Source organism: Dendropsophus ebraccatus, chromosome 3 (genome assembly GCF_027789765.1).
Source record: "Dendropsophus ebraccatus isolate aDenEbr1 chromosome 3, aDenEbr1.pat, whole genome shotgun sequence".
NCBI lineage: Eukaryota > Metazoa > Chordata > Amphibia > Anura > Hylidae > Dendropsophus > Dendropsophus ebraccatus.
Genome location: NC_091456.1, coordinates 65637187 through 65652456, shown reverse-complemented (window position 1 = coordinate 65652456; position 15270 = coordinate 65637187). Strand labels below are relative to the sequence as shown.

Sequence of the window (15270 nt, the reverse complement as noted above, 5' to 3'; positions counted from 1 at the left end):
TGTACTACTTGTACAACAATCAATCTAGCAATGTTTGGCCTTCACTGAACAGAAAACTAGTTAAATTAATGCCGCCAGTACAAGGTAAAATGTGCATATTAGACAGATGGATCCTTTTACCGAAATTGGATGTTCTTTGGTTTAGCAAGCCAAACGAAAATACAGGATCTATTTCTGGCATCAAACCGTTTTCTCTGCAAGATCCCTGCTTTTCTAATTTTCAGCAAATTCAGGCTTGGATCAGGGAGAAGCTATTAAACTATCCCAAATTCTATTTTATTTAACCCCATAAAAAGTGTCACTGTCATAGAGATATGTCAAAAGTTTTGATCAGTCCAGGTCTGAGTGTTCAGACCCATATGGATCATCAGAACAAGTGGGGAGAGGACCGCAGGGCAGCGCATCAGCTCCCCACTGTGTCAGCATAATCAGTTGAGCTCCATAGACTTACACTATGAGCCAAACTGATCATGTGACACAAAGCCAGGAGAAAACCTCACTTAGTGTGGTCTTCTGGCTTGTTCTCCCAGATGATACGGGAATGAGCACTCAAACTTGGACCAATCAAAACTTCGGACATGTCTCTATGATATGTTAAAAGTTTTTTATGGTGACAGTGACATTTTTGTTTTGCACTTTGTTTTTTCTTCCTTATGTTTAAAAGGCCATAGCGTTTGCATTTTTTATGCTGTGCTTTTTTGTGCTGTGTTGTAAAACTGACATATCTATATAGTCATACATTATTTAAAAAAAATTAATTTATAGTCCCTCTTAGACTATCAGCAATACACTGATTGCTCATAGGGATCAATAGGGATCAATGCAGTACATATGTACTGCATCAATTAAATCGGCACTTGTTTGCTTCAGCCTGCTGCAGACAGGCTAAAGCAATCTTGAAATCAGGCAGCTGTATGACATCACAGAGGCCCTTGACTACCTGAAGAACAGATCAGCATCCTGCAGTCTCACTGCGAAGAGCCGATCTAGCCACTGGAGCACCAATGGAGGCATGCCAGCACCATTTTAATGCCGCTTTAAGTCTTGACTGCATTTAAATTATTAAATGCCCATCACAGAGGACTGCTGCACCGCCGTCTTTACCTCAGTCTCTGTCCTCTTATTCTTACTTTCAGGAAACCAAACAGGTGGGGCAAGATTGTGACTATGGGGAGGATTATAAGCAGGATACCTTAACTGCACAAACAAAACCCTTGAATAGCAGATCTATGTGTTTTGTTTGAATTTTAGCCTTCAGTTCTCCAGTAAGCATTGCACCGTAACACACACTGTTGATTGTTAAATCTTCTTCCTGATAATTTTATAATACTGACCCCTTGAGAATCCCTGAAAACAGTAAGGACTAATTTTCCAGCTGATGGTTGACTATTGGATATTTTCTTGGTCGATGATTAAGGATGTGTCCATGCCATGCTCTACTCTTTACTCTAAGGCTTATAGTGATGAATCCATGTACTGCCACCAGGAATGATTTTAAGAATCTGTCAACTAGTATCAGTCCAAATTTTGTTTGCAGATGTCTAAATGTTTTGGTTTGCGTTATTCTGTGAGTTGTGTCAGTAGCCATCACACACAAATCTTTTGATGCCCACATCTGTCATGGATTATTGCAAACCAGATCCATGGCTGATTTGCAAAATAATCCGAATATCCAACAGAATGAGTTCACGTGCATGCTCAATGTTGTCATTAGTTGTGGACAGACATCCAGTTCCTTCTTAATGGTTAACTCTTGTGCTAATTTCCTTAACCTTATCTATCTATTCATACACACTTCTTTGAGCTAAAACACTTTCATGATACTATGCACAAAGTCTCAAATAAATATTGGCACCGGAATAACCCTCAAACCATGCTTCTGCAAATCATAAAAGGGCAGCCATTTTTTTTCTTGCACCATTTTCATAAATAAACTGATGAAACATGTTGCAGTTTGGAGTGTAAACTCTGGTAAAGAGGTAGTCTAAGGAGAGGCGTAGCTAGTCGTTCAGCCTAGGGAGGGGCGAGCAAGTCTGAGTGGGCCGACTCCTTAAAATAATGGCAGGTTGTGGGTTAGAATGCCTAGGAGCAAAGGCTTAGGGTTGGTTAGGTATTGGGAACTACCGGCCAGGATGTAAAGTTCTATTCCCCCCAGTCTCGTCATGTTGTCATAGTCCCCCATCCTGTGCCCCGATGTAGTCTTAATCCCCCTCCTGTGTCCCTCATCTCCTCATAACCCCCCCCCCCCGGCTGTATCCTTAATCTCATATTCCAACACGTCCCCCCATCCCCTCATAAACCCCTCTTCTCGTAATGTTGTCATAATCCCTCCCCTGTGTCCCCATCTCCTCATAATCCCCTCCCGCTGTGTCCCTAATCTCCTTGTCCCCATCTCCTTATAATCCTTTCAGTGTCCCCCAATCTCCTCATAATCCCCTCCTCCTATGTCCCCCAATCCCCGTGTCCCGATCTCCTCATAACACCCTGTGTGCCCTATGACCTCCTAATCCCCCCTCCTGTGTGCCCTATCACCTCATAATCCTCTCCACCTGTGTCCCCATCACTACATAATCTCCTCCGGTGTCCTCCATCTCCTCATATTCCCTCCTGTGTCCCCCATCACCTCATAATCTCCTCCTGTGTCTCCCATTACCTCATATTCCCCCTGTATCCCCCATCCCCTTATATTCCCTCCTGTGCCCCCCATCTTCTCATAATACCTCCTGTGCCCCCCATCTCCAGATATTCCCCCGTGTCCCCCATCTTCTAATATTGCCTCCTGTGTACTCCATCTCCTCATATTCCCGTGTCCCCCATCTCCTCATCTTCTCATAATCCCCCGTGTCCTCCATCTTCTCATATTCCCTGTGTCCCCATCACCTCATAATCTCTCCTGTGTCCCCCATCCCCTCATATTCTCATCTGTGTCCCCATCACCTCATATTCCCCCTGTATCCCCCATCCCCTCATATTCCCTCCTGTGTCCCCCATCTTCTCATATTCCCTGTGTCCCCATGACCTCATATTCCCCCGTGTCCATCCCCTCATATTCCCCCTGTGTCCTCCATCCCCTCATATTCCCTGTGTCCCCATCACCTCATATTCCCCCGTGTCCATCCCCTCATATTCCCCGTGTCCTCCATCCCCTCATATTCCCTGTGTCCCCTATCTCCTCATATTCCTCCCGTGTCCTCCATCCCCTCATATTCTCCCGTGTCCCCCATCTCCTCATATTCCTCCCTGTGTCCCCCATCACCTCATATTCCCTCCCTGTGTCCCCCATCTCCTCATATTCCCCGTGTCCCCCATCTCCTCATATTCCCTCTTGTGTCCCCCATCACCTCATATTCCCCCTGTATCCCCCATCACCTCATATTCCTCCTGTGACCCCATCTCCTCATATTCCCCCCTGTCCCCCATCTCCTCATATTCCCTGTGTCCCCCATCTCCTCATATTCCCTGTGTCCCCCATCTCCTCATATTCCTTCCTGTGACCCCATCTCCTTGTATTACTCCTGTGACCCCATCTCCTCATATTCCCCGTGTCCCCTATCTCCTCATATTCCCTCCTGTGTCCCCCATCTCCTCATATTCCTCCTGTGTCCTCCATCACCTTATAATCCTCCCTGTGTCCTCCATCACCTCATATTTCCCCATTTCCCAATCACCTTATATTCCCTCTTCCTGTGTCCTCCATTTTCTTCAGAAAGTAAAAGTAAAATAAACAAACACACACACAGCTATTAACCTCACCAAACTTTCCCACGCTGGTGATGTCCCCCTGCTCTGAGCCTCCTGTCAGCTCTGTGTGCGCCCTTATAAGGAGACAGACACAGCTGACAGCAGGGGCCTCCATACAGTGCAGAAGCAAGGAGCTCCTGCACGTATATTCCGTGGGCAGTACACTATTAGCATAGCACGTCCCAGAATATGCATACAGGAGGAGAGACATCAGTCTATGGCTGATCTCTCTGCTCCTGTAGTTCAGTAAGCGGTCATGTATATAATATATGCATGAACGCTCACTGTGCAGGGGGGCCACTATAGCCAATAACCTCCAGACCACAGTGGGCCCCCTGCCAGGGTGGGCCCCTGAGCGGCAGCCCCCCTGCCCCCACCTAATTTTGCTACTGACTCTAAGTGCAGGTTTCTTGTCACAAACATGTCTCATAAGCCTTATTTTTTTTCCCCCAAGCATGAAGGCTCTACTAACAAAATACAACTGTTTCTGCTTTTACAGTACGGTCATTTTAGACCCAGGGTTAGTTCTCATCCACCTGTAGATCACAGATTTTCCCTAGTAAAACAGCATCCAGGCACAGCACGAGAACATTATCCAATTCAAAATAGTTGTTTCACTATTCCTAAAAAAGGCTTGTTTTTTGTTTTGTTTTTTTCCTTTTCTTAACTTTGTAGACTAGTAAGCAAAAACGTGGTGGAGATACATGTTAAGTCACAGTTGACACATTCTGCTGAGCAAAAATAGAATTATGATCGCCTGACCTTGAGCAAATCCTGAAGTGAATGTTCTGATATACAACATGATCATCTGCTACCATATTTCAAGCACACACTGAATACCTATTGTGCTGTGCAGCTGCTGTGTAGTCTGTTCTTAGAATAATGAAAGCGGAGATCCAGCCATTATTGCAAAGATTAGCTAGGAAAGAAATACCAGAATACCTGTATTTTTTTATTCCTTTGATGTCAAATGAAATGCCACAAATGTGTGAAAAATAGAATTCACATCACAACATAAAATTGTGCTTAAAGAGATCGTTGAAATGCATACAAAAGGCAAAAAATACCATTCATGGAGCTCAGTATTAATCCATTTCATACAAAGTTTCATAATGACTAATAACCTTTATTAATTTACTATCATACTGTAACTCTTAATCTTGATTCAAGGTTAGATTATCTACAACTCAAAAATCATTACCTAAGCATTCTGGAAGTAGAATGCAAATTAAGAAGTATTAACCAGATGGATATGTTATATAAGGCTCATTTACAGAACCAATGTTATTTTGTAAGATAAGTAAACAAGCTAGGTGGATTGGAAAGCAAAAGGCTTGACAATACTAAGAAAAAAAAAACATGTTTCTTGAAAATATTCCTATTAAAAGTCAACAGCAATTAGGATTTTTATTGGCTCCATTTTTCTCGATGAGTTGCTGTGCTTGGAAAACCTAATTTGAACTTGCTCCCAAAGGTTGTCATTAAAAAAAAAAAGACTCATTTACAAAGAGGTATTTGCACAATTTAAAGTTACAAAGGCCTAATACTTCATGAACCTGAAAATAAGCCAACTTATACCTTCTTTTAGCTAATGAGAAGTTCTTTTTGCTGGTATGTTTATCTATGCTGGTCTCGCTTTCCAGAGGCCGAAATTCGTACTTTAATCGGGCTGTAGCCATGCTAAAGAGGCACGGCCTAGAGCAATCGTGCCCTAGGCCAGCAGCGCCTGTGTGGTTGTCTGTCTCTCCATGCCCCCCGATCCGCCCTCTGTCCGGCCGCACAGTATTAGGAGTCATTACACATGTGCCGCCTCCTGGACCCCCCCCAGCTCCGCTGCAATGACGTAGGCGGGTCTGCGCCGCCTCTCTGGTGTGTCCTCACAACGCAACCCCTGCCCGGCCTTCCCTGCCTGTCCCCCCCCCCCCCCCGCATACCATTGTGCCGCACGCTCTCTGAATCAGGTGGTCCTTTTCTCTGCACATGATCCTGACACTACAAGCACCGTTCGCCAATGCGCATGCGCGGGATCGTAGCGCAAAGGCACATGTGCAGAGAAGAGGACTAGCTGATTCTGGGAGCGGGCGCCACAATGGTATGTGCGGTGGGGGGGGACAGACAGGCAGGAGAGTCGGGGAAAGGCCGGGCGCGACACAAACATGGGGCAGGGGCGGTGTTGTGAGGGCACACCAGAGAGGCGGTACGGATCCGCCTACGTCATTGCAGTGGCGCGCTGGGGGGGGGAGAATCAGGAGGCGGCGCATGCGCAATGACTGATAGTAGTGTGCGGTCGGACAGAGGGCGGATCGGGAGGCAGGAAGAGATGGACAGCCACACCACACAAGGTGCGCTGGCCTAGGGCATGATCGCTCTAGGCCACGCCTCTTTGGCACGGCTACTGCCCGAATACAGTATGAATTTTGGCCTCTGAAAAGCGACACCAGCATGGATAAACATACCAGCAAAAAGAACTTCTCATCAGCTAAAAGAAGGTATAAGTAGTTGGGGGGGGTGTCACAAAGTGGGCACAGAGTCGCTTTAAAGATCTTTAAAAACTCGCATGGCTTCTCCAGATGTATTAAAATTCAAGAAAACTCTTAAAAGTTAAGATGGTATAGGTCACCCCATCTTTTAAAAAAAAGAATATTCTTAGTCATGACAGTTGCTGTAGATGTAATACGCACCGCAAACACTTTCTCATATTTGGGTCACTTGTCCGATTCTCCAAAACTAATTAGACAGAGATCTCTCGGCACATTCTTTCTATTTTGTGGAAGCCCTGTTCCTCTAGATCCCTCTCTTATTCTTCTATGGGTTCCTAACCCTTCATTCACCCAGTCTAAGAATTACTTACCGACCCTTTTGCTTTCAGCTGCGAAATTACTCATTTCGTTACATTGAAAAGATGTGCTCCCGCCTACAGTAAACTAGTGGATTGATAAAGTGCAACAAATATCCCATCTTGAAGAACTATGTAGCTGGGAAATGGGTACCCATGGGAAGTTCCTGACTTTGTGGGAGCTGTGGAACTGTTTCTATAAGAAATATCTATCCAACCACTTAACACCCTAAGGTTACGCACAATTACTACTATTGCCATGGCCCGCTTTGTATTAGTCCAACTTTGTATTGGCAAGTTTGTTATCAATTTAAAAAACTGTTTGGTTGTTAAAGGAAACAGAACATTTCTCCTTGTATAGTGGCAAGTTTGTAAGTCAGTAGCTGGCTGTCGAATATCACTTGTTTCATGCTAGTTTGTCATGCTTAGAATCTAAAAATAAATGATGCAACTTACTGCTGTCCAAACTCTATCAATTCTACATCGAGAACACATCCATCCATCATGAATTTCATGGGAAGGAACACCATAACAACCTGTAATGAGAGAACTCAGTTAATTAATGAATTCTGCCCCTTCTGGTCTCTGAATTTTCAAGAAACTCAGCGGTGTATGGAGCAAGAATACGACAGGATTAAAGGGAAAATAACCACGATAGAATGTCCTTGACATTTGAAACAAATATCAAGCATTTTAGTTTCTTAAAAGGTTTTACCCTATGAGTTAGGAGACTCGCAGAAAAAACGTGATGTAAAAATGTTAGACAGTATAATGGTAAAATTGATATTTTTTTAATATCAATCCAATACTGCACTACCCCACAAAAAAATAAAAAATAAACAATATATAACATGTACCCTATGACAAGAATGTGAACACAGAATTTTAAAATTCATATTTGTTAAAATGGTAAAATTTAACATCTACAAAAGTACCCTTTCCTATTGCACTTGAAATTTGGCTGTAGGGGCTCACAGGTCACAGATGACAGTTATTACAGGACTAATCCTAGAGCAGACCGTCCCTGCAAACAAAGTAGGGGAGAGGGTCCTTAGTATAAGAGGTCACCAAGGACCCAATTGTCACTTCCGCTCAACTCCAAAGATCATGTGAAGATGGCAGAAACTTTCAAAAGGTCGATTAGCACTGCATCAAAACACACATGAAAGCCTGCCTGGAGTTTCCAAAAAGAAAAATGGATAAACTCTGTGGTCTCAATTGTAAGCATCATGTCTAGAGGAAATCAGGCACTGCTCATCACCTGACCAATACCATCCCTACAACGATTGTGATAGGAAAACTGGTCAGGGCTGAGGGAAATCTGAATGGAGCAAAGTACAAAGATATTCCTAATACCTTATCCAGGGGGCTCTGGACCTGAAACTGGGCTGAAGGTTCACTTTCAAACAAGACAATAACCCTAAAGCAATGAGAGTACTGAACTCAACCTAATTGAACACTTCTGTGGAGATCTAAAAATGGCTGTCCACTGAATGTTCCTATCCAACCTGACAGAGCTTCAGAGAATCTGCAGAGAAGAATGGCAAAAAAAAAAATAAATCCAGGTATCCAAACCTTGTGGCATCATACCCAAGAAGACTGGAGGCTCTTTAATCTCTGCAAGAGGTGCTTCAACTACTGTGTGAAATAGTCAACAGCATATACTGCAGGGTAAATGTAGCAGTACATGGCTGGCCTTTAGATGAAAGGCAGTCCATCTAATAAAAGGATCATCTAAGCCCACTAGCCTCCAGAGTGGGATAATGGAGTTTTTTTTTTGGGGGGGCTAGGAATACGTTTCTTAACCCCTTAAGGACCGGGCTAATTTTAGTTTTTTCCTCCTTGTGCTTAAAAGGCCCTAGCACATTTTTACACCTACAGACCCACATGAGCCCTTATTTTTTGTGTCACTAATTGTACTTTGCAATGACAGGCTGAATTGTTCCATAAAATATGCTGCAAAACCAGAAAAAAATTATACGCGCGGGGGACTTCATTCTTACGCCGTGTGTCCTATGGAAAAACTTACTTGTTATATATGTTCCTCAAGTCGTTACGATTACAAGGATATTTAACATGTGTAACTTTTATATTATCTGATGGCCTGTAAAAAATTCAAACCATTGATAACAAATATACGTTCCTTAAAATCACTCTATTCCCAGGCTTATAGCGTTTTTATCCTTTGGTCTATGGGGCTGTGTGAGATGTCATTTTTTGCGCCATGATGTTTACTTTCTATTGGTACCTTGATTGCGCATATACGACTTTTTGATCGTAATTTTGCATTTTGGGATTTTTTGGCGCTTACGCCGTTTACCGTGCGAGATCAGGAATGTGATTAATTAATAGTTCGGGCGATTACGCACACTGTGATACAAAACATGTTTATTGATTTTTATTTGTAAAATGGGAAAAGGGGGGTGATTCAAACTTTTATTAGGGGAGGGGATTTTTTATTAATAAAAACACTTTTTTTCTATTTTCACATACAGTAATTAGAAGCCCCCTGGAGGACTTCTATATACACAGCACTGATCTCCCATGGAGATCAATGCTGTGTATATAATAGAGTAATGATCCATGAGATCATGGCTCTATTATACTGGTCTGCTGCAGACCATCTAAATAGATTGCCGAGTCGGGATCAGCGTCGGAGCCCCGGACGGCTCAGTACAAGAGATTCCCCACTAGACACCAGGGAGAGGGGCCACATACACTCTTCAAATGCAGCTGTCATAGTTAATACCCGCGGTCCCTGGCTGCACATAGCAACCGGGGACCGCGGGCTGCGGGACCCGTCATGCGTCGTTAAGAGGTTAACAGAAATTCCTTAAAGGGTTATTCCACCCAAGAGCTAAAAAATGTAATGCTCCTAAACCTAGCTGGTTTTACTCACCAAGTCCCCCTGAGTATTTTGAGCCTTCTTTCTAGCTTCTGCCATTCCTGAATTACAAGTTTTTCCAAAAGCCGATCTATATTCAAGATGGCGCCAGTCAGGAAACTACATTGCTCATCATGCAATGCTTCGCCCTGATTGGTCTGTTTGCAAATTGCCCCCTTAGTTTTGTTTTCTGCCTACTGCTGTCATTACAATTGCACAGTAAACACAGGACTTTTTTTCTTTTTCACTGGCTTTGCATCACATCACCCCAATATGTATTCCATACTAGCTGATGATGCACTGTAGCAAAGCTGACGCGCGCAAAGTGAGGTAACAGAGCTGACGCAAAGTGATGTAGCAGGGCTGACGCACACAAAGTGATGTAACAGAGCTGACGCACGCAAAGTGATGTAGCAGAGCTGACGCGCGCAAAGTGATGTAGCAGAGCAGATGCATGCAAAGTGATTTAGCAAAGCTAATGCACGTAAACGTGATATAGCAGAGCTGATGAAGACAGGAGTAGAAGGGCATGGTGGTGGAGACGGACATAGACTGGCAGCCCTCCGGGCCAGACAGGAGGTCATCCTCTCTGATGTTGTCCAACAGTGGGGGCAGCATAAAACTGGTGACCTATCACCATCATCCCAACAGAATCAGCATTGCAGTGGAGGAGGGGGTAGGAGGGGGCAGCAGCAATAGTGGCAGTACAGAGCCAGAGCAGGCATCTGTTTATTGGGGGGGAAGGCAGGCGACAGAAGAGAGGGGTAGGAGGGGGCGGTTTGCAGTGGAGGGGAGGAGGATTGAGCAAAGAGCCCACTAAAGCTTATGTCAATGGGTAATGTGTGCTCACTCTCTTCAATGGGCAGGGTTATTTCTAACCCAGCCCATTGAGGAGAGGGAGGACAAGTGTTTGGCGTCCTAAAAAGGTGGGGGCCAGGAGCATGAAGCAGGACAGAGTGAACTCAGTTAAGCTCCTTTTTTGTGACCAGAGGTGGTGAGTTAGGGTAAATAGCCAGGAAACAGCTTAAAACACATCATCACTTGCTTTGAGCAATATGTTGATGTATGGGTGGGCTATTTAACAATAGAAAAACGTTTTGGGTGGAATACCCTTTTAATGCCTTAGTGACTGCCCATACGTGTTTTTAAAGACATCATTGGGCTTTGAGCTGGGCCACCACCAGTGTCTGACTGGGCCGTCGGAGGATCCTCCGGTGGGCCCCTCCTCCCACATACTAACCGTTAGGCAGCTGGGGCCCCCAGCTGCTGCCACTGCCCCCCCAGCTTCTCCCCTGCCCCCCAGCTTCTCCCCCTGTCCCTGCAACCCCAGCTGCTACACCTGCCCCCAGCTGCTGCCCCTGCCCCCAGCTGCTGCCCCTGCCCCCTAGCCTCTCCCCCTGGCCCCCAGCTTCTCCCTCTGCCGCCCCAGCTGCTCCCCCTGCCCCTGCAACCCCAGCTACTACACCTGCCCCCAGCTGCTGCCCCTGCCCCCCATCTTCTCTCCCTGTCACTTCAGCTGCTCCCCCTGTCACCCCCAGCTGCACCCCCAGCAGCTCCCCCTGCCACCTCTAGCTGCCTCCCTTCCCCAGTTACCCCTAGCTACTCCCCCTGCCCCCCCCCCAGCCGCCTCCCTCCCCCCCCAGCTACCTCCCTTCCCAAATTCCCCCCAGTGTCCTTCCTTCCCCAGTTACCCCCAGCTGCTCCCACTGGCCCCCCAGCTGCCTCCCTTCCCGAATCCCCCCCAGCTGCCTCCATCCCCTGTCACCCCCAACTGCCGGCCTGCAGATGATTTGTGGTCGGAAAAGTCTTCATGATGGCTGCGCCAGATGGAGAAGAAAGCAAAAAGTGAGCAAGAATCGGAGAAGACATCACCTGTGAGTCATTAGTAAATGCACTGTAATCACTTCTATAGTGTGCAGAGCCTGTGTATCATTGGTCAGTGTATGGTTTGTGGTAGTGTACTGACACAGCCCCGCGGTCACTAAAGTAAATTAGGGCAAACTTTTAAACTGCCTAGGAGCTCCCAGGTCCAGTCCAGGGCTGCAGACTGAAGGTCCAGCAATACATCTGTCTACAGCGGCAGTTATCAGAGGATTGTACTACTGTACTACAACTCCCAGCACATCCTGAGGGCTGCAGACTGTCAGTAAATGCTGGGAGTTGTAGTGCCTGCAGCTGTTGTAGTTGGGTCCTAAGTGCATCATACACTGGATGCTTTGTAGGAGATCAGAATACAGAGTTCTGTGGGGGCTCAGTGCAGGGAAGTGACCCCAAAAATCACTAATAGGGGAAAGAACAAAAACATCTACTCCTATCCCTATTAGTGATGTTCTGGGGTCACTTCCCCACACTGAGCCCCCACAGATCTATGTATTCTTATATGCCACAAAGCATCCAGTGTATAATGCCTCTAGGAGCCAAATACAACAGTTGCAGGCACTATAACTCCCAGCATGTACTGATAGTCTGCAGCCCTCAGGATATGCTCGGAGTTGTAGTACAGTAGTACAACCCTCTGATAACTGGCGCTGTAGACAAATGTATTGCTGGACCTTCAGGGCTGATGGTTGTCACCCACAGATTGCAGCCACCAGGAGACTCTGCACACAGTGATTTATTAAAGGGTTGTCCTCTCAGAGACTACAACTCCCAGCATACCCTGAGAGCTGTATAAATGTAGGAAATTCTGAGAGTTTTAGTTCAACTGAAAATATTATTCACAAGGGATTTGTCACAGATACAGATGAATCCAGGAAAGGCCCGGGTCAGCCTGTCATGTCTCGATGGTTCTATATTGGTGGGCTCCAAGGATTATTTTCTCTGGTGGGCCCAAGGTACCCCAGTCCGACACGGGCAACCACATTTTTACAGCAACAGCAGCATAGCCGCCTGTCAGGAGATGTAAGTGTTGAGTGAACTTCATGAAAGTGTCTAGGTTCAGCAACTTCTCTGAACCTGAAAACTAAGCATTTAACGCCATGCGTCTGGAGAACCAGGATGCTGCCTAGGGAGTCCTGGAAAACCTGGATACAGCCATAGGCTGTATCCTTGTGTTCCAGGCAGTTCTCTAGCTTCCTCCACCTTCTCAAGATGCTGAGAGTTAAATGAAGAGTGTCTGGGTTCAAAGTTACAGAACCTGGACACTTTCATGAAGCTCGCTCAACACTAGGGGTTGTCTGGCGAACAGAAGAAAGGTAAAGCCTTCTGCTCCCCTGAGCTGAAACTTTTTCTCTCCCTCTTCCCGAGAAGTGGGAAGGTGGGCTAAGTTCCATTCATCACATGTGAACGAAAAACTCACACAATGTCTCCGCAACTTCAGGGACACTGTGCAGCTATTTGTCATCATGTGCTGGCATTGACGAAGATCCCGGCCTAGCCCCTTCCCCCACGTCTTTGAAGGCTTACTTCAGAGATGTGAAGTTTCAGGTAGTGACTGCCAACGAGCAAAAGACTTCAGCAGCCTTCTGCTCAACACACAACTATCAGATACAGGCAGAAAGGTGTGGCACTTAGGCTACAAACCCACTTGGCGGGTCTGCAGCGAGTCCCCTTGCTGCGTATTTGCAGCGAGACTCGCTGCAGATCCCAGCCCTATACTTTTAATGGCAGACAAACACCCTGCTGCGAGTGTCTGCAGCCCACCCCATTAACCCCCGGCCGCCGGCGCTGATACTTCACCTGATCCCGGCTCCGGTGGTTCCCGATGTCTTTAGCAAGCCGGAGCGGGGACCAGGTGAAGTATATGCTCCAGCCAGCCGCCCGCAGCACTGATCGCACGCCCCCCCGCAGCACCGATCGCAGGCCCCCCCGCAGCAACGATCGCTTGCACGCCCCCCCTGCAGCCCCGGCCGCTCGATCGCCCGCCCCCTGCAGGGGGGCAATCGGTGCTGCCGGGGGGCGATCGAGCAGCCAGGGCTGCAGGGGGGCGTGCGATCGGTGCTGCGGGGGGGGGGGGGGGGGGGGGGGGGGGGCGTGCGGTCGGTGCTGCGGAGGGGGGGGACGACGTGCGATCGGTGCTGCGGGGGGGCGATCGGGCGGCCGGGGCTGCGGGCGGCTGGCTGGAGCATATACTTCACCTGGTCCCCGCTCCGGCTTGCTGAAGACATCGGGAACCGCTGAAGACATCGGGAACCGCCGGAGCCGGGATCAAGTGAAGTATCAGCTCCGGCGGCCGGGGGGTTAATGGGGTGGGCTGCAGACAAACTCGCAGCAGGGATGTACATCCCTGCTGCGTGTTTGTCTGCCATTAAAAGTATAGGGCTGGGATCTACAGCGAGTCTTGCTGCAAATACGCAGCAAGGGGACTCGCTGCAGACCCGCCAAGTGGGTTTGTAGCCTTAAGCTTCCAAGGAAAAATGCAATTTTATACCACAAAATGTAACAGAATGATGTGTCTCCTCACCTATTGAACAAAAAAAAGGAATGCAGGATATCCCTATATAACATATAAAAAGTTTTGTTTTTTTGTGACAGTGCCCATTTCAGCCACTTATAAAGAAATGTCTACTTACTTGCATGAACCTGTACACAACACTTTGTACAGGCAATGAGCTGACTTTTTCCATCACCATCAATAAAGCTATTTGTGGGTGCATTCTCAGTGTTCTCTTCACTGTATAGGAAGCACATTTCTGGGATCAGAGGTTTTGTTCGTGGCTCAAGTGGCAGAATTTCGCTTGACACAGTTTCCCAGTAAGATTGCACATCATCATTGTATGTTTCTGACTAAAAAGAAAAAAATCAGTTTAATGAAAAATCGACAAGAAAATATCAATACAAGCTGCAATTCAAAGCATGGTTACACCCCATATTCTATGATATGAGCATGAAGCTACAGACACTCAGCTATGTGGTATATCTAACAGACTTGTAAAATTTGATGTTCTACCGACTATTCGGTCACTTTCAAGCGTGTAATACAGACACCTGTTTTTATTTGTATTACCAATGAAGTCCTGGTCTAATGACCCAAACTGACAGCATCTCCGATCACCGTGATGCTTTCCAGTAAAGACTTGTGCCTATAATATAAAATCAGACCAGTGTCCATATCATGTATGTGCCTTTAAATGAATACGACCCTATTAGAGGTGGCTGGGTGTTTGGGAAGGAGATTCATCAGACTGAGCCAATGTTATATGCTGGTAAAAAGAGACGTATAAGTGCTTGATGTTTCAAATCATGAATATAGTCTCTTCATTTGGAGGTATGATATTGATAGGGAACCTAGTGGAAGGCAGTGACTGGAAAAAAAAAAAAGCAGTCTATATGAGAAAAATGGGTGCCATGTTATTGGGTTGTCTATGTGAAAGAGAGGGGGCACAGGGAAGTCAGTGTGACAAAGAAGGCTACAAGGGACAGCATAATGTAAGGGGAGAAAAAATAGGAGCATTGGGGTCAGCCTGAGAAAAATGAGAGTATGGGGGAGTAGTCTGTAAGGAAGCATAATAGGGCATCCAAAATTAATTAACCATAGGGGGCACAGTGCACAAGAAAAAGGGAAACACAGGGAGCAGTCTGTGAGAGTGGAGGAGCATGGGGCGCAGGCTGTATTGGAGAAGGAGTAGGGCCTAGGGAAGAGCCTGTGAAAGGAGGGGGCATGGTACGCAGTCTGGGAAAGAAGGCGGCTATGTGGAGAATTATGTCAAGGGAGAGCTAATAGAGATGTCTAAGGGCTTATTCGCACATTCCATGAAACACAGAACCTACAGACAGGCTGTAGTGGACTCTATCCCCGCAAGGCGTCGTGTATCAATATCATGCTGGGAGTGGGGAAAGCAGAGAAAGAAAGTTTAGGCTAGCAAGTCAA

At 46.5% G+C, this 15270-nt stretch overlaps 1 protein-coding gene across 3 annotated transcripts in view; it reads right to left on the bottom strand.

Annotated features, from left to right (window-relative positions):
• KDM4C (lysine demethylase 4C) overlaps positions 1 to 15270 on the bottom strand; it is a 283487-nt gene that overhangs the window by 63381 nt on the left and 204836 nt on the right. For all 3 annotated transcript variants that reach the window (XM_069961946.1, XM_069961945.1, XM_069961944.1), the window contains exons 14-15: positions 13973 to 14186; positions 7034 to 7113 (exon numbers count right to left, since the gene is read on the bottom strand). In XM_069961946.1, coding sequence (XP_069818047.1) covers positions 7034 to 7113; positions 13973 to 14186 — 294 coding nt within the window. The remainder of the gene's footprint in view (positions 1 to 7033; positions 7114 to 13972; positions 14187 to 15270) is intronic.